The sequence below is a fragment of the Malaya genurostris genome, chromosome 1 (genome assembly GCF_030247185.1).
Source record: "Malaya genurostris strain Urasoe2022 chromosome 1, Malgen_1.1, whole genome shotgun sequence".
Lineage (NCBI taxonomy): Eukaryota > Metazoa > Arthropoda > Insecta > Diptera > Culicidae > Malaya > Malaya genurostris.
This window is the reverse complement of record NC_080570.1, coordinates 11,736,326-11,763,498: the sequence shown is the minus strand read 5'-3', so window position 1 is coordinate 11,763,498 and position 27,173 is coordinate 11,736,326. Positions and strand designations below refer to the sequence as shown.

The 27,173-nt window shown below is 40.1% G+C and overlaps 2 protein-coding genes and 1 long non-coding RNA gene across 8 annotated transcripts in view; 2 read left to right on the top strand and 1 right to left on the bottom strand.

Moving 5' to 3' along the window:
- Window positions 1-25,669, top strand: part of LOC131432510 (ubiquitin carboxyl-terminal hydrolase puf) — a 37,751-nt gene extending 12,082 nt beyond the window's left edge. The window contains exons 6-18 of the mRNA XM_058598841.1: window positions 3,251-4,883; window positions 4,978-5,766; window positions 5,824-6,800; window positions 6,862-6,985; window positions 7,047-7,234; window positions 7,583-7,853; window positions 7,915-8,772; window positions 8,835-9,025; window positions 9,090-9,972; window positions 10,031-10,245; window positions 10,318-10,441; window positions 23,142-23,349; window positions 23,413-25,669. Of these exons, the coding sequence (XP_058454824.1) occupies window positions 3,251-4,883; window positions 4,978-5,766; window positions 5,824-6,800; window positions 6,862-6,985; window positions 7,047-7,234; window positions 7,583-7,853; window positions 7,915-8,772; window positions 8,835-9,025; window positions 9,090-9,972; window positions 10,031-10,245; window positions 10,318-10,441; window positions 23,142-23,349; window positions 23,413-24,311 (7,360 nt within the window). The 3' untranslated portion in view covers window positions 24,312-25,669. The remainder of the gene's footprint in view (window positions 1-3,250; window positions 4,884-4,977; window positions 5,767-5,823; window positions 6,801-6,861; window positions 6,986-7,046; window positions 7,235-7,582; window positions 7,854-7,914; window positions 8,773-8,834; window positions 9,026-9,089; window positions 9,973-10,030; window positions 10,246-10,317; window positions 10,442-23,141; window positions 23,350-23,412) is intronic.
- Window positions 13,423-14,273, top strand: LOC131432548 (uncharacterized). The gene is made up of 3 exons (XR_009229895.1): window positions 13,423-13,687; window positions 13,820-14,056; window positions 14,161-14,273. It is a non-coding gene; the product is annotated as an uncharacterized LOC131432548 (long non-coding RNA).
- Window positions 14,251-15,156, bottom strand: LOC131432518 (uncharacterized). 6 transcript variants are annotated; one of them, XM_058598864.1, is made up of 6 exons: window positions 15,020-15,037; window positions 14,898-14,918; window positions 14,799-14,822; window positions 14,593-14,733; window positions 14,414-14,537; window positions 14,251-14,357 (listed from the first exon to the last, which is right to left on the bottom strand). In XM_058598864.1, the coding sequence occupies exons 1-6, from the start codon at window positions 15,020-15,022 to the stop codon at window positions 14,341-14,343; spliced, it is 330 nt and encodes a 109-aa protein (XP_058454847.1). In that variant the 5' UTR covers window positions 15,023-15,037; the 3' UTR covers window positions 14,251-14,340. The 6 variants fall into 6 exon arrangements, 4 of the variants coding, with proteins under 4 accessions (XP_058454847.1, XP_058454838.1, XP_058454832.1 ...); XM_058598855.1 differs by having other exon boundaries at window positions 14,414-14,482; window positions 14,898-15,156; XM_058598849.1 differs by having other exon boundaries at window positions 14,898-15,150.
- Window positions 25,670-27,173: the final 1,504 nt, after the last annotated feature.

Genomic DNA, 27,173 nt, shown 5'->3' with positions numbered 1-27,173 from the left:
CATGAAATACTTCACCTGGAAGACTATTACCTCTTTCGGATAACCTGCTGGAGAAAACCTCCACAGCAGACCAAAAATGGGCTAGTTCGGAGTCAAAGTAAGATTACTACTGACACCCGATATCATATGGTGTATTCATATATTGAATTCATAAAGGAAAGAATGATAACATTGTAGGCTTAACTGCTACCCTACTACCTATCGCGTACATACAGCTCTAGCGATTGATATTCTATGTGTGTTTCGTTGTGACTTCTAAGCTGCGCGGTGTACCTAAGTATCATATCTGTTATGAAGTAACACGCTGCGACGGTGACTGACTACCTGCTATTTCTGTTCTCTCCCGCCTTCTAGAAATATCTCTGCGTGAGAGAGGCGTGTGGCAGTGCGCCCAGTTAGACGGGAAAATTGCTAATATTAACAGATACTGGCCCTTATTACCGTTCTCACTCCACTTTCACATTCACTTCACTTACATGTCACTTCACTTGATTTTACCTATTACCGGTATCACGCATAATGAAGTGATCACTGTGGTGGAAAAAACTAATTTTTTCAACAAAATGTTGGTGACGTGATGTTCATAATGACATCAAGTTCATTCAAGTAATTACTTTTGTCTCTGAAGCGACTTCCGTAATAAGAACCTACATTCACTTCACTTGATTTCCACCGTGAAGTGATACCCATAATAAGGGTCACAGTCACTTCTCTTGGTTTTTACCGTGTAGTGACACCGGTAATAAGCGCCACTAACTTCGTTGAGCAAAACGGGACAGTCAATCCTACCGTTGAATATATCTACTATTGTCAAAGTGCGTGATAATTCCCGTCGTACTTGTAATGAGTCGAGACCGATTAATAACTCGCGACTTTCATATCTAGGTAGTTGATGAGGATCGGTCCACGGTAATCGGCGAAGAGCTTAGCGAACAAATCTGCGTTGTATCGTCTCGAATTTATGAAAACCGTTCAGGTAGCAGGGGTTCGGAACTGCCGAGCAGTATTCGAGAGTTGAACGAAAAAGCGAACAGTAAAGGGATCTGTAAAAGTCTTAGTCATCCCCATTGTGAATCCTAACTTACGGGAAGCTTTAGCTAGAATGTAAAGATCCTAAACCTTCCAGAGCCAAATTGACATAATTGAAGTACAGTAGAAATATTAACGGTCCGAGATGACTTCCCTGTGGTATTCCTGATGATGCGAGGAATTCTTCGAAAGTATGATCGTCAATTTGAACTGCTAAACGACGATTTCTAATGTCGCATATCAGTCCCATATCGATTTTCGCCAATTTTGAGTTAGCTTGAAGAATGAAATCTATCTTCAATATACTCTCAGAAATTGCAATAAAAGTTGAGGGTTTATTCAGTAAAATGTATATCAACTCATGTCTGTCCTATATGCAATGGCAGTCCCATTCAGTGCAAATTTCAATAAATTAATTTGTTGCAATACTGAAATAGCAAAGTTTTATTACGGACATTTCATATAATAATACCATGATTCAGCATTAGGTTGCAAAATAAATTAAAAAAAATTCGGAAACAAAACTTTGATCGATGCCAAGTTCAACCAAAACAGAGTGTCACCACAAACGAATTTCCAGACATGACAGTCACGATCTTTTTTTGGCGCACATCTACGGTCCTCCGTGAAACTGGCACCAATGGTGATAAATTGGTTTCACTGCTGAGTTCCCATCATCACATTCATAGTGCAAATGTCAAACCGTGAGAACCCTTTCGATTCGGTAGCTCATTTGTATATATTGAGATTTTATGGCACACTTTGGTTGAAATGATAACAATGCAATTAATCTCGCGCTCCACCAAGCGGTGAGTGCGTTCATTTCAGAAGGTACCGGGAACGAACCACATTTTTTAAACATATTTATATGCACGTGCATGTCTTTATTATTTATCTTTGGTGTCACCTTCGTGGGATCGAAGGAAAAGCAGTAGGCGCTTCTGATGGCATTACATTTGGTCGTTGATGGCGTTGGTCGTTTTTCGGCTTAATGAATTCTATCGTCCCACAACAAAAGAGCCTAACTGCAAATGTTTACTTTCTCTTTCGATTATTACGGATGCATTCTAGAAGTTTCTCATAAGTTTCCAATATTTTTTGAAAGCTTCGAGCAAATTCAGCAGCTAGAAGTTCTATATGGAAGATCAATAATAGAGCAGAATCTGGAACAAACGTATCCCCAGCAAGCCGTTTTAGTTTTATTTATTCGACCAGTTCTTCAGTGAACTTTAAAACTGGTTTACGATGCCGTTCTATTTTTTGTATATTTGAAACACGAGTAAAACACTGCTGGGGCTGCCAGTTTTTCTTGTTATGAAATTCAGATTTAAATTTTATAACTGGCATAAATTATGCATTTAGAACTAGAACACTACTGAATATGCCCTTATGGTCCTGACTCGGAAGCTATGAAAGGGGTTAGACGTCAAATAATAAATCACACGGGTAATTCGTGAGAGAGAAGGTAAACAAGAAGAAAGTGCCGTGAAACAGATCGCCCGCCATGCCAAGTACTTCTTGGCAAATTTTTCGACCTTCTTCCGAAACTTTTCCGGAACATCCTTGAGGAGTTAGCCGACGAAAAGCTCCACATCGTGGTTCTACTTGGTTGCAGCTTTAATGTAAGTCTTGTCGTCCATTACAATACACTCCAGCTACACCAACAACTCGAGGTACAGCTGGATTTGGCCATCATATTCTGTTTATCGGTTCAGTTCTTTGTCTGCTGGACGAACCAGACACAAGATTTGAGCTTCTTGGCCACGTCCTGAAATGAAAAGATCTGATTGCACTTGAAGTAATCCTTCACCTTCCTGGCATTTTACGGTGATGGATTTCGTTGCTTTTTTCCGCTGTCTACTCGCAACTGGGTCTTTACCACAAGGGACATGGTCGAATAGACGATAAACTAAGTTTATGTGGAACTAGGCTAGATTTTCCACAATCACGCAAAAATGTGTTTGTTGAAATACTTCTTGTTTGGAAGTCAATGAAAGTCATCTCGACAACCACTTACAGATTGTGACAAAATTTTGCATATGTGAACATTACACTCTAAGCTAGTTCTACCCAATTTTATTTGTGCATTTTTTTCGAAAAGTCTTCGTGTGTTTAAAACCTGACCACATGGTGTGTATTCTTTCTTGAATTTCTAATTTCCGACCTACATAGGAGAGTTCCACATCAAAATCAAATAATGTTCCTTCATCTTCTTTCGCAGATCTGCACCGGATCTCCAACAGCGTCTGCCATCGGCGGCACAGCAACCGAAGCTTGCGACCAGTCCTACAAATGCCTCGCTAGAATGGAGTGATCAGTTTATCCGTTGCGGTGGACTGGCCCATCTGTACCGGATCTTTATATCGGGCGTACTGCAGAAGCAAACCCCCAACAAAGACGGGGACGATGTGAACGAATGGCGGCACGATTGTTTGGCGAGTTTGCTGCGAATTCTGTGTCTGCTGGGGATGGAAGAGTTCAAACCGGAGAATGAAAACGCTATCATCATTCCGAAGCTGAACCGGAACACACTGCTGTTGCTGGAAGTGCGACCGACATTGGAACGGATAGCGTCAATTCTGAACGAAGAGTCACAGCCGTTGAGTTTGCATCATTTCAAGACCGGACTGTTTGGCCGGGCACAGGTCATTCATTATGCGATGAATTTGTTGGTTTGTTATGCCCATTCGTTGTCAGAAGTGAGATCTACCCTGTGGAAAGTTGATGCTAATCTAGCTTGGGTGCAACGTTTGATACTGGATGATCCCGAACCGGCTGTGCGACGAGAGGCTTGTGCGGCTCTGTATCGAATGTGTTTAGGTAATGGACAAACGTACTACGAGTTGATGGCTCCGTTGTTGTCCAAGCTGGTTGCGTTGCTTTCACTGGCAGAAAAGATGCGCCCTCAAATACAATCCTGTCACTTATCGCCGGATGAAGGTAAAGAACCATATGGACCGGCATGTCGGGATTATTTTTGGCTGTTGTGTCGGTTGGTGGATTCCTTGTCGCCGGAGTTAGTTAAAGATTGTGGTGGGGAGCTGAGCCGAAAGTCGTCTTCCGCTGGGTCCATTGGCATTGAATCAATGTGTCGACAGGTATCGAAGAGTATTTTGGACCGAGATTACCTGGAAGGTCGACACGGGAGCCCCGATGATGGTTTGTTCGGATTGCTGAACCTCATGGCAAACCTGGTGAAATTTGACCCACAATTCAAATTCAGCGACGAGGGTCAGGAGTTTATAGCAAAAATATTCCAATCGTTGTTTGAGCTTCCATCACCGGAGGATCGTGAGAAACCGAAATGCAAGAGTCATGGTGCGAGAGCCGCCGCATACGATCTTCTGGTGGAAATGTGTAAAAGTGCTCCGAAAAACTATTTAATGCTTCACGGAAAACTGATGCAACAACATCGTGCTGGTCCCCATTCTCCGTACCCATGGGATTATTGGCCGAGAGACGAGGGTCGCTCGGAATGCGGCTACGTGGGCCTTACCAATCTGGGAGCTACGTGTTACATGGCTTCTTGTATTCAACATCTCTTCATGACTCCCCAGACCAGAGATGCTATCCTCTCAATCTCTCCGGAAGCCCCTCAAAAGCACAAGGCGACACTTTACGAATTGCAACGTATGTTCGCGTATTTAATGGAATCGGAACGGAAAGCGTACTGCCCGCGTTCATTCTGTCGGGTTTACCAGATGGATCATCAACCGTTGAACACTGGCGAGCAGAAGGATATGGCAGAATTTTTCATCGATTTGGTTTCAAAGTTGGAGGAGATGACGCCGGAGCTTAAATTTCTGGTGAAACGAGTATTCTGTGGAGTCATCAGTAACAATGTGGTGTCTTTAGTGAGTTTTTAGATGTATTCAATGTCTTTTCGTTTAGCCGTAACCGTGTCGTGTTGGTCAACATTACTAACTTTTCGTTTAACTTTCTTCACAGGACTGCGGTCATGTCAGTCGAACGTTGGAAGAATTCTACACTGTTCGATGCCAAGTGGCTGATATGCGGAATCTGCACGAATCACTGGACGAAGTAACGGTGAAAGATACCCTAGAAGGAGACAACATGTACACATGTTCCCAGTGTGGCAAAAAAGTTCGAGCCGAAAAGCGAGCATGTTTCAAAAAGTTGCCACAAATTCTGTGCTTCAACACGATGCGTTACACGTTCAACATGGTCACGATGCTGAAGGAAAAAGTCAATACACATTTCAGCTTTCCGATGCGATTGGACATGTCCGGGTATGTGGAGAAGACGTTAATGCCTCAGCACTACCAGGAAGAGAAAAGAAAATCAGAACTGCGAAGGTCCTCCTCGAGAAATGTTAGTGAGTCAAGCACATCGGAAGGTGGCATAATGATTTCCAGTGGTGAAGAGAAAAAAGACGAGAAGGTCAGTTCCTGTGACGGCCAGGAAGGCCAAGCAGTATCCTCTTCGGGTTCAGCAAATAACAGTGAAGCCTTGGAAAAGGCTGAACTGCAGAAGCAACAACAAACTCTCGATGAAGAAGATTCGGAAGATTTCAATGAACACTACGAGTACGATTTAGTGGGTGTGACGGTGCATACAGGCAATGCTGACGGTGGTCATTACTATAGTTTCATCAAGGAACGCAATGAGGATAGTAATCCAAACCATCAAGAGCGGTGGTTCCTGTTCAATGATGCTGAAGTGAAGCTTTTCGATCAATCGCAAATTGCGGCTGAATGCTTCGGTGGAGAGATGACGGTATGATCTTTTATCATTTTCCCATTCTTTTCCATGCAAAATTTGTGTTCTTTTCAGAGTAAAACGTACGATTCGGTGACGGAAAAATACCTCGACTTCAGTTTCGAAAAAACCAATTCGGCTTACATGCTGTTCTATGAGTGGCGTTCGAACAAAGGGACCAACATTCAGCGAGATCAGGCAGAGCATCCGTCTGGTAAACCGTACACATGTACTTCAGCATCATCGTCCGTTTCGGCAACGTCGTCTACTTCGTTGGTATCCATTCCAGCGACCACTACCACTAGTGATCCCGCTATTCAGACATGCGGAAGTAACAGTTCCAACAGTAGCACAAGCTGCGGTAGCACTATGTCACCCGGCGCTGGCCGAACGGAGCTGGAATCCGTCGAAGAATCTAAGCAGCCGCAAAAAGAATCTTATTCGGGCAGTCCGCCGCCGGAATCAGCTTCACAGGCACGTGACGAAGAGCAGACTGAAAAATTCATCCAGAAACATCCCAGTGAAGTATCATTGGTAGTAGATAATCTTAGTAATCTAAGTAAATGTGATATAGATGTTAAGTCTAGCATAAGAAGTGCTACTGCTGCCGTTCCATCGCTGATTCCCGGCACATCGTCTCCCTCGCCATCACCGTTGGCCGCTCTGCAGGCCACTTCATTGAGTATACTTCCACCATCCGGTCCGCTGCTCGGACCTTCCATACTTCAGTCACCATCCTCGTCAGCCTACTCGTCAATTTCTTCATTGTCAGCCTTAACTGCTTCTGCTGGAGGGAATGTTGGCCTTCCGTTGAGTGCCGTTGTTCAGCAGCCCTCGATTACCAATGCCCACCAACCTTGCTCGTCGTCGTCTTCGTCTTCATCATCTGCATCGCTGTCATGCGGACCATCACTAATAGGACTTGTTAGTCGACTAGGACCACCGCCTAAGCGGAAGCGTAAAGTGCTCAGTCAGGAGTTGGAAGAATGGATCTGGCAAGATAATCGACACTTTTTACAAGATAGAAACATCTTCGAACATACCTATTTCAAGTAAGTTGGTCGAAGCTGTATTTCCATCAAAGTATACATTTTTATAAATTTTGTTTTTCAGCTTCATGTGGCAAATTTGTGGGCACATTCCACAAACGTTGTTAGCTTTGCCTGACATTACGTGCATTGCAGCCCAGCTGTCGGTATCATTTTTCATTGAAACGTTCATTCATGCAAAAGAAAAGGTGATTTGACAAAACGATTTCGAATATTTTCCATTAATGGTTCGCATTGTTTTTCAACTAGCCAACTATGGTATTGTGGGTGGAGTTGCTCACTAAACAGTTCAATGCCAGCCAGGAAGCTTGTGAGTGGTTCCTAAGCCACATGTCGGCTGAGCCATGGTGGCCAGTGCAGGTGCTGATCCAATGTCCTAACCAAATGGTGCGACAAATGTTCCAACGACTGGTTATTCACGTAATACAACGATTAAGGTAAGTTATTGAATTAGTGAGCTTTTGTCATGTTAGTTTAAACTCAAAAATAATAAAAATTGAACCACAAAAGAACTTCTTTAATTTAAATGCGAGTTGTCTCCCATCCCGCAATTATTCTAAGAATAATACACTAGAATGCATACTCGATCTGACTAAGAAGGCAGATTGTTCCAGAAAAAATTATTGCTCCAGAACACGATATTATAGAGCATGTGTTTTTTCGAAGCGCATACAAGTGCGTTTCTGTGAATTATTTCAAAATACCAAAACTATAGTTCAATGGATACGTCGTGAACAAAAAAAACGTAATCAATGGCACATTGACGCTTTTATATATATTTCCAGGCAAAGCCATAGTGCCCTCTATCTGAAAGTTGAAACCGATGAAGATGGCAATGAAATAATCGGCAATATATCTTGCGTGACACGATTCATCAAATCGCTTATCATGTTAATGGAGCACGGTGCTCGGGCTCATCTTCGTCATTTATCCGAGTTCTTCGGTCTACTGTATGAATTTTCACGGATGGGTGAAGAGGAAGCCCTATTTCTTTTACGAATAAATGTAATTCGAAGTGTGGCTGATTTCTACTTAGGACACAAGGCACAAGACTGCGTAAGTTGACTCCCGAACGTGGCATTTCAAGAAACGTTAATTGTACGAGTTTTATTTTCAGATCGAAACAACGTCAGACAACGAAGATAACTCATCCGATGAGGCTCTAACTGTGGATAAAAGTCGACCGGCATCACTAGATAAGATGATCGCACTCGTTGCGTCGTTGGTGGAGCGATCGCGAGGACCCGATTTAAGATTACATCTATCCTCGCGCGATTATAATGCAATCGCTGGTGGGAAAGGATTTCCTTTTCTCTACCAGCAAATTAAAGATAACATCAATCCACACCAGACGCGACATTTGATCCACGCGCTTTGTAGATGTGATGAGCGATTGGCGGGACAAATTATTGCGATGCTTTTTACCGCGGTGACGAAACACACCGAATTGTGTGGACCTTTTTTTAAATTGCTTACACTATTGACTGAATCCACCGGAGGTCCTTCAGGACTTCCGTGTTTTTCCCAACTAGTGCTGCAACGAGTTTGGGACGCAGCGGAGTATTGTCCGCAGTCGGCTCTAGATTGGTTGGCAGTTCAAGCTCCACGAAATAAAATAGCACACACTTGGATTCTGCAGTCAGCCGAACGATGGGTCGAAACCTTTCTGTTGGCTCATAACAACGCTAGGGTGCGGAACGCAGCGGCCTATCTGCTGGTGTCACTTGTCCCATCGCAGAACTTTCGCACCAATTTTAGAGCTACTTCACACCACAAACTTACAATGCACGCTTCTCAACATAGGGAAATTTCGTGTGAAGCTCAGCTTATTTTGCATACGATCTTAAACCTGCTGTTGAGATTGTTGAGATCCGCTCGAAACTATACGGATATCAGTGTACACGGTACTACGAAATTAACGGTTTATTTCAATCTAATGACGTATTGTTTGGTTTCCAAAACGGAAAAATTGATGGTAAAATTGAACGTTCGATTCGCCACCTGTTCAAGTAGAGTATAACCCGTTGTGATTTTCAGCTTGGACCACATTTACGAGCTCTCTGGGAACTGTTCCACCCACGATTGTCGGAACCGTCAGTTCCAGCGCATCACAATAAGCAAGCTCTATTGGCATTCTGGTACCAGGCAACAATTGACTGTCCTGAAAATGCGCTGTTAGTTGCAAACTGTCCGGAAATTACAAGGAACATTGCTTTTAATTACATTTTGTTAGTATTGGTTTTTAAATCGCCGTTGATTTTTTTTACATTCTTCCTTCTTCCTCTTCTGCAGAGCCGATCACGACGACTCGGAAATCGTTACCTATAATCGAGCAATGCTTCCCGTGTACTACGGTCTCTTGCGAATGTGTTGCCAGCAGAGTCGTCTACTAACGCGTCAATTGGCAGCCCACCAGAATCTGCAATGGGCATTCAAAAATATCACACCACATCCGACACAATATCCGCTGGCGGTAGACGAACTATTCCGATTGATGACATTGTTTGCACAGCGGCATCCGGATGCGACCGAGGCGGAACAACGGGAAGTAACCATTTTCCGCCGAACCACACTCACCGCTTACTTGAACGGATTGGATGCTCGGGTATCGTGGGGTACGTTGATAGCAGCACTACGAATTCTCGTTGATAATGACGACGATCGGTTGTTTGTGGTGTTAAATGGTGGAATCACGTTATGCTTCGATGCACTACACACCTTGCATTCAATGTACCACGAGGCTACTGCATGTCACGTTTTCGGCGATTTGCAGGAACTTTTGACAGAAGTGATATTACTGATTAGCACACTGCGAGCCAGCTGTCGAGAACAGAAGAAACGTCCACCTCCCGCACTGATGAAAGGGCTTCCGGACGCTGTCCGTCGGTTAGCGACTCTGCTGAACACATTCAACCCACCGGAAATGCGAAACATCGCCCTCGAAGTGCTTAAAGAATTAGTGAAATGTGCCCCACCGGAAATCATCAGTACCGTACTGGTTCCTTTGTTAACTCACTGCCACGCACAAAATGTCTCACACGCAATCAGTCCGTTAGGGTCGTATTTCCCCAGGAGAGGTATGAAAGCAACATGGCCCCCAGTTTCGAAAAATACACCACGTCCACCTAGACCCATGGTTCAGATGAACATACCTCAATCTCAGATTTGTGAAAAGGTTTGTTATAGTTTTCGTTTCCATGGTGCAGAGGTCATCAAAACATTGTACTTTTCAGGGGCTAGATAAGGACTTTGACTTAGCCTTGGAGCTTTTCTACCGCCCGTATCACGAGTTTTTGGACATCATGTTCCGTGTGGCCGTCACTTCTAATCAGTTCAACGAAGCGTTGGTGCACCTGTCACTGCTGACCGGGATCGAAGCTGTAGTTCTTAACTTCAATATCTTCGCCAAGTTTTGGGTTGGCATCTACAACAATAAAACTACCAACAGGTGAGGGCAATACAAGCCAAATTAATAAAAGTTTGTCAATTAGACAGTTCCGATTTCAACTATTAATTTCAGGTACTCCGAGCTACTTATTAAGAACCTCTTGCTAGTTGATTACATCGATGATATCCTGAGGGATGAGAGGCTATCACTGAACGATCCGGTGATTGCTAACTTTATTGAAATTTACTATCCTAAGGTAAGTAGGTCGGGGACAACGGTTGGCATAATGGTTATGTGGCATAATCCCATTTGAAAGTAAGAGAACCGTATATGGTTCTTTGACATACCAGCCATTTGACATAATGTAATTTAGCACGGTGGAAAGGGCAGCGGAAAAATGCAACTCTGTGAACGCAGGGAAGATGCGGGATTTCTTCAAACACAATCCAATTTGATTCGGAAGTAAACCAAAAAGGTCAATTCGTTCGTCTAGTTCATCCAACAGACATTGTGACATTGTCTGCATGCATGCTTTCATGGTAAAGAGGACACCTAACCGAGCCATTTAGCACAGGGGTTCCCAAAGTGGTCGATAAAACAGTTCGGCTGAAAAGTTCGTATCGTTTAATAGAAACACACATTTTTTTGCCAAAATTCGTTTTTATTATTCAACATAATTGCTATCAGAGGCGATACAGCGATTATAGCGATTTTCCAACTTTTCGATACCATTTTTGTAGTACGACTTGTCCTTTGCCTCAAAATAGGCCTCAGTTTCAGCGATTACCTCTCCATTGCTTCTAAATTTTTTCACTGGGGGCCAAATCTGGAGAATACGGTGGATAAGAGAGCAATTCGAAGCCCAATTCGTTCAATTTCAGCATGGTTTTCATCGACTTGTGACACGGTGCATTGTCTTGATGAAACAAAACTTTTTTCTTCTTCAAATGAGGCCGTTTTTTTTCGTCCTTCAAACGCTCTAATAACGCTATATAATAGACACTGTTGATGGTTTTTCCCTTTTCAAGGTAGTCGATGAAAATTATACCATGCGAATACCAAAATACAGACGCCATAACCTTACCGGCCGATTGTTGAGTCTTTCCACGCGTTGGGTTCGGTTCATCGCGTGCAGTCCACTCAGCTGACTGTCGATTGGACTCCGTAGTGAAGTGATGGAGCCATGTTTCGTCCATTGTTATATATCGACGAAAAAAATCGGTTTTATTTCGATATAACAGCTCCAAACACTGCTCAGAATCATCAATTCGTTGTTGTTTTTTTGGACGTCCACTGCGTTCATCGTCTTCGGTGCTCATATGACCAGTACGAAATTTAGCAAACCACTTACGAATTGTTGCTTCGCCCGGTGCAGAATAACAATAACAAAAGTAGCTTCACTCAAAATGCAATATCTCACAAACTAATAATCAGACAGCTGTCAAATTTATACACGTATCTTTTAAAGGTTGGTACTAACTGAAAATGGTATGGATTTAATTCTATTGGCGCCCTCTCATAGAAACGATATGAACTTTTCAGCCGATCTGTTAGACCCCTTGGGGTCGATATCCTTTTTGCGGGGGTCGACGTAAACGAAAACTGACTATGGGGGTTGACGAGGTCTAGAAATCGACCTCCTATCGTTTGATATAAGTTATTATTTGAAATATTCATGCTAAAAAAGTTGTGTTTATTTGACCAACCAAAAAAGCAAGTAATTGAATTTTCAAAGGAATTTGTTAATGGGGGTCTGAGGCCTAAGTTAATTTAAGTAAAGGGGTCCATGACCCAAAATAGTTTGGGAACCCCTGATTTAGCAGAACACGCACCAGGTAGCTGTACCGTGAGTGGTGAGTGATGCAGTCGAAATACATCGTAATGGACGACGAGACGTACTCTAAGGCGGGCACCATGCAAATCTGCGACCTGAAGTTTTTCGTCGCCATGTCTCGCCTGGATGTTCCGTAAAAACGAAGGCCGAACAATTTATCAAGAAGTTGATGGTGTGGCAAGCTATTTGTGAGTGTGGTAAACTCAGCAAACCGTATATGAGCGTCCTCCCTCCGGTATCACGAAGGTGACTCTGCTTTGACCTATCTGGCATTGTGTCATAACACAAAACCGACTCAACAAGCTTAGGCTCAGTTGAAAGCTTCTATTGTGTCATTGCTCAGGTTTGAAATCGAATGTCTGGTTCCGGTATAAGGGACGTACCCAAAAAACGCACTTTTTTCTTACCGCTCACTCTTCTCTAATATAACTGAGCAAATTATTGGTCAAGTTCAAAGGCTAAACAGCGGTCACTTCTGGTTCCTCAATTACCACTCGATTTTCTCGAATATGAGTAAACCGATCTCGATGGTTTTAGGCTTGTTCGACACTATAATAATTCGAAGAAAATGTTGCTGACATTTCATGTTTCGAAGATACAATCGTATAAGTGACGTAATCAAATGTTTTGCTATCCGCACAATTATTTCCGAAAGTGACCTTTGATCGAGTTCCCAAGAAATGTTGTCGAATAATTGAGAGATTGAGAGCTGAATTTCATGATCTTATTTTATTTCTCGTTCTTCTATGCTATAGATGGTGGTGAGCTCAATTCATACGAGTCCCTTATCGCTTATTCTCTTTTAGTCAACTACGTTCAACTACGAAAGTCGAAAATATCACTTACTAAATAAGGGTCCAGGAGAAATACGTATATAATAGTCTGTGTGGATCTCGGATCGTTCGACAGGTCAAGTTTGGTTCAGTCGACTCGGTTGTCTTCGATGTTTTCAGTTTTCGAAGTTTTATAATTGAACTGTCTGGTTCTTAGCTGTGATAGTCGAGTATGTATAGCAGGAGATGATACAAAACATGTTCTAAATTTGTCTTGAAACTGTTAGGAAGAGGGACGCTACTGCCCATAAAGGTTAAATAAGAGACAAATCGAGAGCCTCTCAACTAGAACGATAGTTGTTCGTACGAATTCGATAAATAATAATTAAAAATCGATTCAAATAACACGGAAACTATCGTCTTTTTTGTCATTGTCAAAGCACCTATTTGGCCATCAATTGAAATATTTCTCTTTCGGTAACTGACTGCCGAGAGATTGAGAAACAATATGTATGTATTTAAAAAAAAATATTTCTTCAGAAATTAACCAATAGTTCGGTTATTACAAATCAGATGTCTATTATGATTAGGTTGTCATTTCCAATTTTGTAGATTATTTTTATAACATAATTCGCGACATAGAAGGAGCGGTGCTGCCATCTATCAAAGTTTAGTCTGTGTGTGAAGAGAATGTAAACAAAATATAGAACTTTTTCGCTTAAATAAATGCATTATTTCTCTGTTTTTTAAAGTGATTTTGTGCATGTAAAAATATAAAAAACCGATAACGGCTATTACCTAGACTTTTCAACTGGTTTAGTTGTGTTTTGAAGTTGGTTTTGTGTTAGAAAAAACGATAATGAAACTTCTATTCCGGCGCTGGTAGCACGCATAGGTAAGAGCACACATGATGTTTTGTGAAAAAATCATTATGTTACGGTATGTTTATATGATAAGCTAGTACGTAACATTACAAAAAAAGTTTATCGAGACTTAAGTAAAATTATTTTTCCTCTGAATATCGTAGAACATGGATCTGAAAAGCAGTTTTGATGATTACGCAAAAACGATCTTTGACAATGTTTCTGATGCTGACGAGGGCATTAACGAAAGGAAGAATACAAACACAAGTGTCCGCCAGGAATATCATTTCATTCCATCCCGAAAATTTCAAGACACTATGTTCAAAATTGAGCCAACGAATACTGTGCGTGTGTGTAGTTTCTATTTCACTGCACCTTCAATGTATTATATTTTCCATCAAGTAAGTGTGAAAAATGATTTAGAATCAAACCCAGACATGCGTTACTCGCTGTCTATTTACAAGTATGAAACGTACGTATCAATGATTAAGAATATTTTTTTCAGTTTTAAAGTGGACTCAAGATTCCTGCCCGTTTGCTCATGATTATCGCTTGAGAAATTGTTGATATGTCGAATATATTATGTAATAAAATATTTTAGAACATTTTGTTTCCTGATATAGTTTTTATTTTTTAGTAATTATTTTCTCCCAGCATCAGCAATTCTTCAACTTTCGGCATTACCTCATGTACCTGAGAAAACTGAAAATGTAAAATCAAGTCAAAAAAATAAAAAATCGTACCGAACTTGCAATTACCTCCCACGAAATGGTTCCAAATTTGAAAGTTTTCCAACTCGTCCGAAACAGATCTCTCAATCTTGTGGCCTGATATATATCCGAAGTAGTTTTTGCAGCGATTTTCATTGTGCGCGGTTCGGCACTTAAAGAGGATGACATAAACAAGGGGAAAATGCACCAAATCCGCCATTGTATACCTCATCTAATGCAATTATCAGGAGGTAACCAGCCTGGAATACCCGTTGGCGTTTGACTACCAAATTGCTAATTCCAGCAGCGAAGCTGAAAACATCCGGCAAGTTCATCAACACACCATACGCATAACTTGATAATGGCACCTAATGATTATTCGAAAAATAGATTGTTATCTCATTTAAAGTAAACACTTTGATGAAAAACTTACACCATGAGTAGAAAACATCCAGTTCTAGAGCACATTGAAAAAAATTTAAACATGCGAATAGATTTTAATTCATAACTGCTGTTTTGAAATGTTGTTTACTTTTTTTTGAGATACCAACAGCTGTTTTTTACTCGGGAAAATAAGCATCACTTATTGTATTCATTTTATATTTATCAACTAAATTAGCATCGTCAAAAATTTTTAAAAACATTCCAATTTACCATTTCAAACTGAGTAGCGAAAATAGCATAAAACGGTACGTTTGAAAATTTATTACTTTTTTATCTTTTCTTGTTTACCTCCACTTCACACACATAAGCTGTCAAACTCAACTTCGTAGTCGCGAATTGTTTTTGACACCGCGTTCTGACGTACGTTGGGGGTTCGTATACTCGATTGGTTTCAAATCGATTGACTACCGCATTGAAAAGTAGAATTTTATCTGATGCATGTTACTTCATTAAATAGGAAAACAAAATCACAGCAGGCGTGCGCGTTGGGAGTGAAACATGTTCGCTCCCGTCAATTTTTTGTGTGAAAAATAGTTTCCGTCGGTCATTGATATAAAAAAGTACGGGTGTGTAATGTCAGAGACATAACTGGATGTCGTGAATACGAATATGACACGATTTATTTATGCTTCCGAATTCGAATTGGTAGTTCATCGATTGTTTGAATTGTGCAACTTTCCCCTCTTTCATTACTAGAAATTTAAACGATGCGCCTAGACTAAATTACAGATTAGTTACATTAAACATTCTGAAACGCACTTAAATACTATGAAATAAGCAGTATAGTTCTTTATAATAAAAAAAATGGTGACGATTTTAGTTAGTTCAGCACGCAGACTCTGAATTCTAAACCCATATTCCAGAACTAAGCTCTAAAACATGAAGACGATTTTTCGCCATGACTACCAGAATGGGTTTTATAGAGTACAGTAAAGTAAATTTCCGCATAATTCTTTAGGAGTATTATTATGGTTCTAAAAAGAACCAAATAGAAGAAGTCTGGAATAAAGAACTGGATCCTGAGTTCAAGAACTAAATTTAGAACCAATAACAGACTCAGAATCCAGTTTCAATTCTAGAATTGCAATTTCGAAACTCAAATTAGTTCCGGAATACAGTTTCAGCACGCAGGCTCTGAATTCTAAACCTATATTGCGGAACTACAATCTGAAAATTGAACTTCTCGTTATGACTACCGAAAACCAAATGATGGCAGGTGCTCTCTCCGTCGCTGATGGTTTAACTCCCGCGATGGCAGTCTGCTTGCCTTGAAGCCCAGCAAGCGAATGAAAGTTGCTACCTGAGCGTTTGAGGTTTTAACCACGCAAAAGGCGCTCTCTCCGTCGCTGCTGGTTGATGGTTTAACTCTCGCGATGGCAGTCTGCTCGCCTTGAAGGCCAGCAAGCGAATGAAAGTTGCTACCTGAGCGTTTGAGGTTTTAACCACGCAAAAGGCGCTCTCTCCGTCGCTGCTGGTTGATGGTTTAACTCTCGCGATGGCAGTCTGCTCGCCTTGAAGGCCAGCAAGCGAATGAAAGTTGCTACCTGAGCGTTTGTGCTTTTAACCACGCAAAAGGCGCTCTCTCCGTCGCTGCTGGTTGATGGTTTAACTCTCGCGATGGCAGTCTGCTCGCCTTGAAGGCCAGCAAGCGAATGAAAGTTGCTACCTGAGCGTTTGTGCTTTTAACCACGCAAAAGGCGCTCTCTCCGTCGCTGCTGGTTGATGGTTCAAGGGTCAAACCGCATTCGGCCGACATTTCCATAGCCGATCTTTTTTTCGCTCTTCGGTTATGACTGAGCTGCCGGCGTGCACATGTATAGGTACGCCGGACCCGACATAAAATCCATATCTTTGGCAACGATATTCCTCACCGAGCTTTTCGCACCGTATCAATCGTGTCGGGTCCGGCGTACCTATACATGCGCACGCTGGTAGCTCAGCCATAGCCAAAGTCAACACCGGAGAGCTCGGATCGGTTGGCTCGGCCGAATGCGGAGTGCCCTTAACTCTCGCGATGGCAGTCTGCTCGCCTTGAAGGCCAGCAAGCGAATGAAAGTTGCTACCTGAGCGTTTGAGGTTTTAACCACGCAAAAGGCGCTCTCTTCGTCGCTGCTGGTTGATGGTTTAACTCTCGCGATGGCAGTCTGCTTGCCTTGAAGCCCAGCGTTTGAGCTTTTAACCACGCAGAAGGCGCTCTCTCCGTCGCTGCTGGTTGATGGTTTAACTCTCGCGATGGCAGTCTGCTCGCCGTGAAGGCCAGCAAGCGAATGAAAGTTGCTACCTGAGCGTTTGAGGTTTTAACCACGCAAAAGGCGCTCTCTCCGTCGCTGCTGGTTGATGGTTTAACTCTCGCGATGGCAGTCTGCTCGCCTTGAAGGCCAGCAAGCGAATGAAAGTTGCTACCTGAGCGTTTGAGGTTTTAACCACGCAAAAGGCGCTCTCTCCGTCGCTGCTGGTTGATGGTTTAACTCTCGCGATGGCAGTCTGCTCGCCTTGAAGGCCAGCAAGCGAATGAAAGTTGCTACCTGAGCGTTTGAGGTTTTAACCACGCAAAAGGCGCTCTCTCCGTCGCTGCTGGTTGATGGTTTAACTCTCGCGATGGCAGTCTGCTCGCCTTGAAGGCCAACAAGCGAATGAAAGTTGCTACCTGAGCGTTTGAGGTTTTAACCACGCAAAAGGCGCCCTCTCCGTCGCTGCTGGTTGAAGGTTTAACTCCCACGACGTCTGCTCCCATCGAACGCACGAAAAGAAATGATCGATTTTCACCACGGTTCCCCTTTTATACGCATTCAGTTGAAGATATGTGCCTGACTACCTCAAAATCGTCGTCCTTGCGCGAAAAACCCAAGCGAAAGTAAAGAGTTTTCCGCATTATTTTGAAATTTTGAGAAAACTTAATTTTTGAGTTGTTTGTGGTTATCTCACACTGTTCAAAATATTATCCTAAATTACTGATCATATTTTTGATGAAATGGTGAAAGAATTATGTTGCTACCATTAATACAAGTCGAGATATTCACGATTAAGTTCTGCCCATTCTTCCATATGGCTAATTTTGAAAAGGCACCCCATAGTAAAGTAAGTCGTATTCACGACAAAAAATGTAAAATCCAAACGGGCCAAAGTCCCACTTCTTTCGGTTTTCGTGGTGTTTTGCAGGTTTACATCGGTTACTTAGGTCCAAGTCAGTTAAAGTTGCACTTTGAGCATGATCTTTCACTCCCAAGTATCATCATTTGGTTCAAATCATAAATCAAATAAACATAGATTTCCCAGTGTAATAGTAATGTAGGTGAGCAACCCGTGACACCAAACGCACCGTCTGGTGGAGAATGGGTGCGTAAATGCTCCTGAAATGCATGCAAAAAGTTGCCTGCGCATTTAACACAACCACAGTAGCTAATGGAAAAAAGTACACCCGTTTCTCACTAGAGGTGCTGTTAGTGTACCGTACAGTGAGAAATCTATGTTTATTTGATTTATGTTCAAATGCAATTTCAACTGGTTTTCAATTACGGCAAACGCACGGGCGGCCAACTAAGCATTATGCATTATGCAAATTTTACGCCAAATAACTATTATGCCAAACAGAGTAGCCAATTAACATGAATGATCTCAGTCGGTGTTGAACAGTCGTTCGCACCGCACGCGTATAGCTCTTGGCTCCTGGAATTTTTTTCTGGCTACCTAGAGTTTCATTGATTCAAGGCTTCAGTCTTTTTCAAGGCTACCTGAATCACTAACTAAGTGACTAAGTGATACAAAGAGTGATATTAGAGTGACTAAGTGATACAAAGAGTGATATTAGAGTGACTAAGAAATTAATCAGCCTTTTTTAAGGCTAGCTAGGAGTCTAATCGAAGACTAATTTAGCCTAGTTAATTTAATTTAAAATTTCATTAATTTCAAAAATGCCTGCGTCCAACCGGAAAGGCAACAAGCCTAAGGCTAAAAATAATTCAATACGGAATAAATCACAATCCGTTATTCAACATTTTTCTAATAACATTCACGATCTTATAGAATCTGAATGTAAAAATAAAAGACAACGGACGGATTTCCCTTCCGTTGATCCTATGCCGTCTAACAATATTTACGAGATTCTTCCTGAATCCGATTGTAGCGACATAGAAGAAAATTCTTCAAAAATTCCCAAAATGGACGCTTGTCGTTCTGGGAAGAAACATCAATCTATGCCACCAGTGACGGTGATGATTTCCGACTTCAAAGCATTCCGTACTGAGCTTTCTACTTTTCTCCCGGAAGTAAAAGTCTCATTTCAAATCGGACGAAGAGGAGAATGTCGAGTCTTGGTGGATGGATTGGAAGATTACGAACGTCTTATTCGATATTTCTCCGAAAAACTTCATAAATTTTATTCATATGATATAAAATCAGACAGACCCTTCAAGGCTGTCTTGAAAGGATTATCAAATGATCAAAGTATTGATGAAATTAAAAATGAAATAAAAGAATTTCTTGGTTTTGCCCCTTCCCAAGTAATACTTATGAAAAAAAGAGCGAATGGTACTTCTAAACCACGCTCTGGAATTTCCCATGAACTTTACCTAATACACTTCAATCGAAGTGATGTAAACAATTTGAAAACTTTAGAAAAAGTACGTTTCATTTCCCACATTAAAATTCATTGGGAACATTATAAACGGCATAATCGTATTGCAAACTTAACGCAATGTCGTCGTTGCCAAGGCTTCGGCCATGGAACCAAAAATTGTCATATGGATATACGGTGTTTGAATTGTGGTAAATCGCATTCGAAAGACGTTTGTCCAATGAATGAAACCACTGATAAATTTTCATGTTCAAATTGCAATGGAAATCATAAATCCAATTATTTGAAATGTCCTGTCAGGGAAAAAATTTTAAACGCTCGTTCGCTTAGACAACAAGTCAAATCAACGACCTTAAATTTACAGAACATACCTGAAAATTCTTCTAAGGCACCTGCCAATTCGTCTTCTAACGAAAACAATTTATTGACAGGTAGATCGACCTCGTCATCATCTTCTTCTAATGTCAGTTATGCTGGTATATTAGGTAGAAATCTATCTCCTATTTCTTCTAATGTAAATAATCAAAACACAGGACCGCCTTGCAGTTCTTCTTCTAACGAAAACAATTTATTAATAGGTAGACCGGCCAAATCATCTTCTTCTAATGGCAGTCTACCTACAAATATTCCTTCAATGCCATTCGCTTCTTTAAATGAAGTCGATTTAGGCGATATAACTGAAAATTAAATGATCTACCTACAAGATCAACTTTTTCAAATGATCATCCAAATGAATTCGACTTCATCACTTTTTGAAGCATTTCAAATCGGATGGAAATTTGCAAATAATATTATAATGAATTTAAAATTTAACAGTGATGTTAAATAATTATTTGAATATTTTAAATTGGAATGCTCGATCTTTGAAATCGAGTGAAGATGAATTTTATAATTTTCTCAAAGTTCACAAAATTCATATTGCCATTGTGACAGAAACTTTTCTTAAACCAAATGTAAAATTGAAAAGTAATCCACATTATGTGGTTCATCGATTTGACAGGTTTACTGGAATTGGTGGTGGAGTTGCCATTTTTGTCCAACGGCAAATTAAACATCGAATTTTACCTTCTTTCAATACTAAAGTTATTGAAAGCTTGGGAATCGAAGTTGAAACCATTCATGGAATTTATTTCATCGCTGGAGCATATTTGCCATTCCAATGCACCGGCGAACAATTAAATTTCTTTGAAGGCGATTTGCAAAAACTTACAAGATATCGATCGAAATTTTTCGTAATAGGGGACTTAAATGCTAAGCATGTCCAGTGGAATTGTAGGCAAAATAACAGTAATGGTAAAATACTGCATAATCAACTCTCAGCTGGTTACTTCACAGTTCTTCATCCCAGTAATCCTACTTGTTTCTCTTCCGTGAAAAACCCGTCTACAATTGATCTGGTTCTAACAGATCAAAGTCACATTTGTAGTGAACCAATTACACATGCTGACTTTGACTCAGATCATCTTCCAGTAACATTCAGACTTTCCAACGAAGCTATAATTAATCCAATTAGTTCTATTTTCAACTATCATAGAGCTAATTGGTTGGATTACAGATCTCACATTGAAAATCATGTGGATCATGAAACTATTTTAGAAAATTCTGCGGACATCGACACAGCAATTGATAATTTGAATCATTATATTATCGAAGCTAGAAATCTTTCAGTTCCCAAAGCTCAAACTAAATTAAATTCTCCTATCATCGATGACAATCTTCAACTGCTCATTCGGTGGAAGAATGTTCGTCGACGACAATATCAACGTTCTCGTGATCCTGCTATGAAAAACATAGTTAAGGATTTACAAAAAGAAATTAAACATAGATTTACTCTTTTGCGAAATGAAAATTTCGCTAAAGAAGTTGAACAAATTAAACCATATTCTAAACCTTTCTGGAAACTTTCTAAGGTTCTTAAGAAACCTCAGAAACCAATTCCTGCTCTCAAGGAAGGAAATCAAATACTTCTTACAAATGGTGAAAAAGCTCAAAAGCTAGCTCAGCAGTTCGAGAGTGTCCACAATTTTAATTTAAACGTTGTGAGTCCTATTGAAAATGAAGTCTCACTGAAGTATGATCATATTTCAACCCAAGTGTTATCACACGATGACATTATTGAGACGAATTTTGATGAAATTAAATCAATTATTAGGAAACTCAAAAACATGAAGGCTCCTGGTAATGATGGAATTTTTAATATTCTTATTAAAAATCTTCCCGATGTTGCCTTGAGACTCCTGGTTAAAATTTTCAACAAGTGTTTTTCATTAGCTTACTTCCCAAAAAGATGGAAAAACGCTAAAGTAATTCCTATCCTAAAACCTGATAAAAACCCAGCAGAAACATCAAGTTATCGCCCAATTAGCTTACTTTCTTCTATCAGTAAACTTTTTGAAAAAATTATCTTGTTAAGAATGATGACTCATATAAATGAGAATTCAATTTTTTTACCAGAGCAGTTTGGATTTCGTCATGAACATTCAACTACTCATCAACTTGTCAGAGTAACGAACATGATAAAATCAAATAAATCTTCTGGGTTATCCACTGGAGTTGCTCTTCTAGACATAGAAAAAGCATTCGACAGTGTTTGGCACAAAGGTTTAATAGCAAAAATGTCTGATTTCCAGTTTCCTATTTATTTGATCAAAATGATTCAAAATTATTTAACTGATCGTACTCTTCAGGTTAGCTATCAGAATTGTAAATCTGAATTGCTACCCGTACGAGCCGGTGTTCCGCAGGGTTCGAGTGTAGCTCCAATCTTGTATAATATTTTCACTTCTGATCTTCCAAATCTACCCGTTGGTTGTCAGAAATCGCTATTCTGTGACGACACAAGTCTGTTAGCCACAGGTAGAAATCTAAGAGTGATCTGCAGTCGCCTACAAAGAAGTTTAAATATTTTCAGTGATTATCTGTCAAAATGGAAAATTAAACCAAATGCAGCAAAAACGCAATTAATTATCTTTCCTCACAAGCCAAGAGCTTCTTTTCTTAAACCAAACAATAATCACATTCTCAAATTGAATGGCTTGGAATTGACATGGTCTGATCAAGCTAAATACTTAGGTTTAACGTATGACAAAAAACTCACTTTCAAGGATCACATTGAAGGAATCCAGGCAAAGTGTAATAAATATATTAAATGTTTATATCCTCTTATAAACAGAAATTCTAAGCTCTGTCTAAAAAACAAATTGTTAATTTATAAACAAATTTTCAGACCAGCCATGCTTTATGCGGTACCAATTTGGTCAAGCTGTTGTTCCACCAGGAAGAAAACGCTTCAAAGGATTCAGAATAAAATTCTGAAAATGATTCTGAAGCGTCCTCCCTGGTTTAGTACAAATGAGTTACACAGACTCACAAATATAGAACCATTAGATGTAATGTCACATAATATTATAAGCAAATTCCGACAAAAATCGATGCAATCTTCAATTGAATCGATTCGCTCTCTGTATTAGTTAGTAAGTTAGTATATAAGTTCCTTTTCCCCATTACACAATACAAGTAGGTTTAGAATTTTCCCTACACAAAAATCTCAGAATTGCGGAAGCAAATGATGTCTTCATGGTAATAACCAAATCATATATATATATATATATATAACAGGGCTGAAAAGTCACCACTTGTGGCTGAACACCCAATTTAAATCTTAATAATTTAATTTTAACTCATATTCCAATAAATAGTTATTTAAAAAAAAAAAAAACATGAATGATCTTAAATACAAAAACATCCTACCATCTGCAGGTACAATCCCGGCTCGTTGTTCCGAGACTGCTAGAATCGATTTGCCAGCTGCTGCCGGACAAGAGCAATCTGGAGGACATATGCGGAGACCTGCAAGCAATACGAATTATCGGTCAGCGTACCGGAATTCCGGCTTCGGTTAAGACATTACTGCAAAACTCTCTGCACGCAGTGTTGCTGAAGTTCAAGGATGAAATGTACAGCGATGGTGAGTGTTGTAGCAGATCTTTCCATAGACAACTGAATGCTAACTGCGACATTATTATTGCAGAAGAAACGCCTCCGAAAAGACGGAAAATAACATCTATTACCGCTCAAATTGGTAGCTTAACTCAGGCGCAGCAACCAGTCCTGCGGTCTCCGATATCTGAAGCAGAAGAACAGAGTGAGGAGCTATCGAAGGAACAACCGAACCGAACGCAAGAATCGAAATCAGAGAATATCTGTTCCAGTGAGGAGGAAAAAGGTAATGAAAAAACAGTCCCGGAGAGTGACTCATCTTCGATGAACGAGAACCCTGTGGCGGAAAGCGAAGTAGAAGAGACTGTCGTAAATATTCCTAAAGGATCGAAAGAGAAAGAAGATAAGGCAGCGCCGAAGAGTTCAGTAGCAGTCATTACCGAGGATAAAAGCAATCGCAGTGAGTCGCAAGGTGACCAAGGTCTTTTGGAAGCGGGTGACCCACAGTTCAGTAGTTGTGGCAGCAGTACCAGTAGTAACAGCGGTAATAAATCAATTGAAGTGGAGGATAAGACTAAAACGCCCACAACGGATATCGTGGACCAAACGAAGCAGAGACTTTGCGAGCAGGAATTGTACCAGCGAAACCTAATCAAAGACATCGAAAGTCACATCGAGTTGATATTCGAATGTTTGGACGACGATGACGATGACGGTGAAATTAACGCAGAACGATCGGTGACCATAGCAGGCAGTAGTCACGGTGTACCAGCAGCAGAGGATGTTGATGCGGATTCAGAGTTGGATAGAAGTAGAGTTAGTAGCGGCACGTGCCACAGCTCGTCTGCCAGCTGTCCAAGTCCTAGTAAGATAAAGCGGAGGAATCCGTCCGCAGAGGAACACTCCGGTAGTGGGAACGAGAGGGCAGTCATACAGGAGTCGTCAACCGTCGACGGGTCAACAGAAGAAACAGGTAAAATTGAATCCTAGGCTATTTTTATGATACCGAAACTGTATCGTATGTTTCGGAGGAATGTTTCGGAAAACCAAAATTGTGATGTCTTTAAATGCTAAGAATTTTCTTTTTGTTTTAACCAAAAAAAAATATACGGCGACGAAACGCAAGATTAGGACGAGAGATTCATTAGTTTTCATCTTCTAAATTCATGTAAATTTTTCGGAATCGGAAATCAAAACAACTAAAATCTTTCTTCGAACGATTGTGGATGGAAAAGTCTCTTGATGAGAGAGTGTGTGAGAAATTTGCAGCGCAGAATTTACAACATTTTTACTGTCAGATCGTAGTTTCCGTATTAAAGGGAAAAGGTGCTCGTGTATTTTTTATACTTATTAATCACGTTTCTTATCGATATATATTTTTAATAAATAGTAAAACTTATTTGCGCAGAAAATAAACGTAGTACTAGAAACGTTTAGCGTTTAAGTGAATGTTGCTACCGTTTCGTGTATGTTTTCATTATACTCTTTATCATCGCTGCATTATAAGTTTACGGTTAATTTAAAAGCATTATTATTACAATTATTATTACTATTATCATTGATAATATTATATTCTAGATCATTAAAAGTGAACCCCTATTGAAAAGTGCGTATTTATTAAACTAGCTAGTCTACAAAATGTCCTTAAGTTTTGTTGTATCATCTTTGAACATAGAATCATAACCACGCTAGATGATGTTGAAAAGCTACAGAAGAAGCTAATGTCGAGGATAATCCGAATTTGATTTATACGTTTATTTAGATCGTCCACTCCACTATGTGGATGTTATTCGAAATTCGCTGTTTTATTTTCCTTAAGTCGGATTTTATTCGCTCTCGCCGTAAACCATTTCAAATGATCTATTTCGGACCATATACAGGATAGACACTAATTCGTGAAGCTAATAAATCTACATTCAAATCGAAATGAGTAATTTTCAAATCGTCCCCGGTTTGGTGAAAACGAATTGTATTGTTCCCTTCTAGACTGGAGAAAGCGACCGAAGGAGTTGAAAATGAAAACGAAGGAAATTATTTTATAAGTGTAAGAGAACATAATGAAATTTAAGAGTACATTTTCACACAAGATGCATGCACACACACAGAAGTTAATACACTGATACCACTGATAAAACGATCGGTGGTTTTTGAAACGTTCTCAATGTCGTACTGGATGGATTTAAAACAGGAAAATAAAACTTAAAACAGCAAAAGTAAAAACATACGAGCAGATTGAAAGCATAATTGAAAACCTCACAAACAACACATTCAAATGATAATTATTATTAAATGAAATTCTTTCGTGAAAAAAAACAAGGATACAGAACACGTTCATGTTTTATTTTCAAAAAAAAAAAAAACAATCGTATTTTTATTAGATATTCAAGTTTTGAAGAAAGCCAGACAAAATAAAATATACATTAGGGTACCAATATTCTAGAGTCATCTCTAATTTCGTTAAGCGGTAATGCTCAAATGATTAAGCACCTCAAAAAAAGTCCTTATGGAAAATTTGAGCTAAATCGGATATGGGTATAAGGTGCCGTCCGGGGGTCAAAGTTTGAAAATTTTCGTTCTTGAAAAAACACCATAGGGAGAGGAGGTACATGCAATTTCCGAAATCGATTTTTTTTTTTATGTCAAAAGTCTTAGAATTGCTTCAAACTTCGAAATTTACTGTCATCTCAAATTTTGTTTTGAAAAAATTCGGCTGGGACTGAGATTTCGGGAGTGAGAGTTGGCATCACTGGAAGTAGGATGCCTAAGTGCCTAAGTGCTGCTCTCAAAAAAGTCTAATTTCAACGTGTAGCAAACAACTTATAGTAAAGTAATTGGTCAAGACAGTTATTTTGAGTGATAGTGCAGATGTGGCAAGTGTGTGTTGATTAGTGAAAAATGAATATACCGCCCAAAATTAAACTATGTCGACCGATCGAAGCGTCATCTGCGTATCATTGGCGGTGTTAAACGATTTATATGGAATGTGTTAAAATATACAAATCAATCGTGTGATTCAAGCTGAAAATATGAAATCTAACCCACCCGCAAGTGTTAATTTTATTTTATTTTTTCAGTATTGTGTCATCTCGCGGTTACAGCAATGCGAATAGGAAAAACAGGATACTGGTGAGATCGTTCCTTAGAGTTATTTCTCATTTTTCCTATTTACAAAGGCCCTTATTATATTTCTCCTAACTAAAAATCGGGCTAGACTAAACTATTATGACCGTCGATTATTCGGTGACCGACACGCGCGCGTGATGTTTAACCGTGCAGATATTTCTTGCGGCCGTGCTTAACTAGGACGTATGTAAATAAAGTTTAGACTGCGAGAAGGATTCATTTTATTATTTTGGTTAAGGAGTAGAAATTGACATTACTTCGTATCGCGCAAGGTGTTGTTTTTCGATTGATGATGATCGTATGATTTCTTGCCAGTATTACGGCTGTCTATTAGAAAACAAACAGAGCACAATGAATTATACGTATGAATTGATTGCGAACATCCCGACAGCCGGAGATTCACGAGTTTCGGAAGAAATTTCGTATTCTAGTAGGAAGCACATATTAATACAAAAGGCGATCATATTGCAACGTATTCTCGGTAGCCGGCCACCCAGAGCAATAAACACATGATAATCACCCCGGTGGCACGATTGTCATCTGCATACAATTGGCTTGAAGCCGGAAATTTTGGTTCTAGTTCGCTGTCAAATGCTGTGTTTAAGCAGTGTTCACACGTTCACATTTTTCTTCATGCGGTTGCACAAACATAATTTTGATGGAATATAATCAAACTATAATAAACCACAATTTCTTTTGTCGTGAATACGACTTACTTTAGTATAGGGC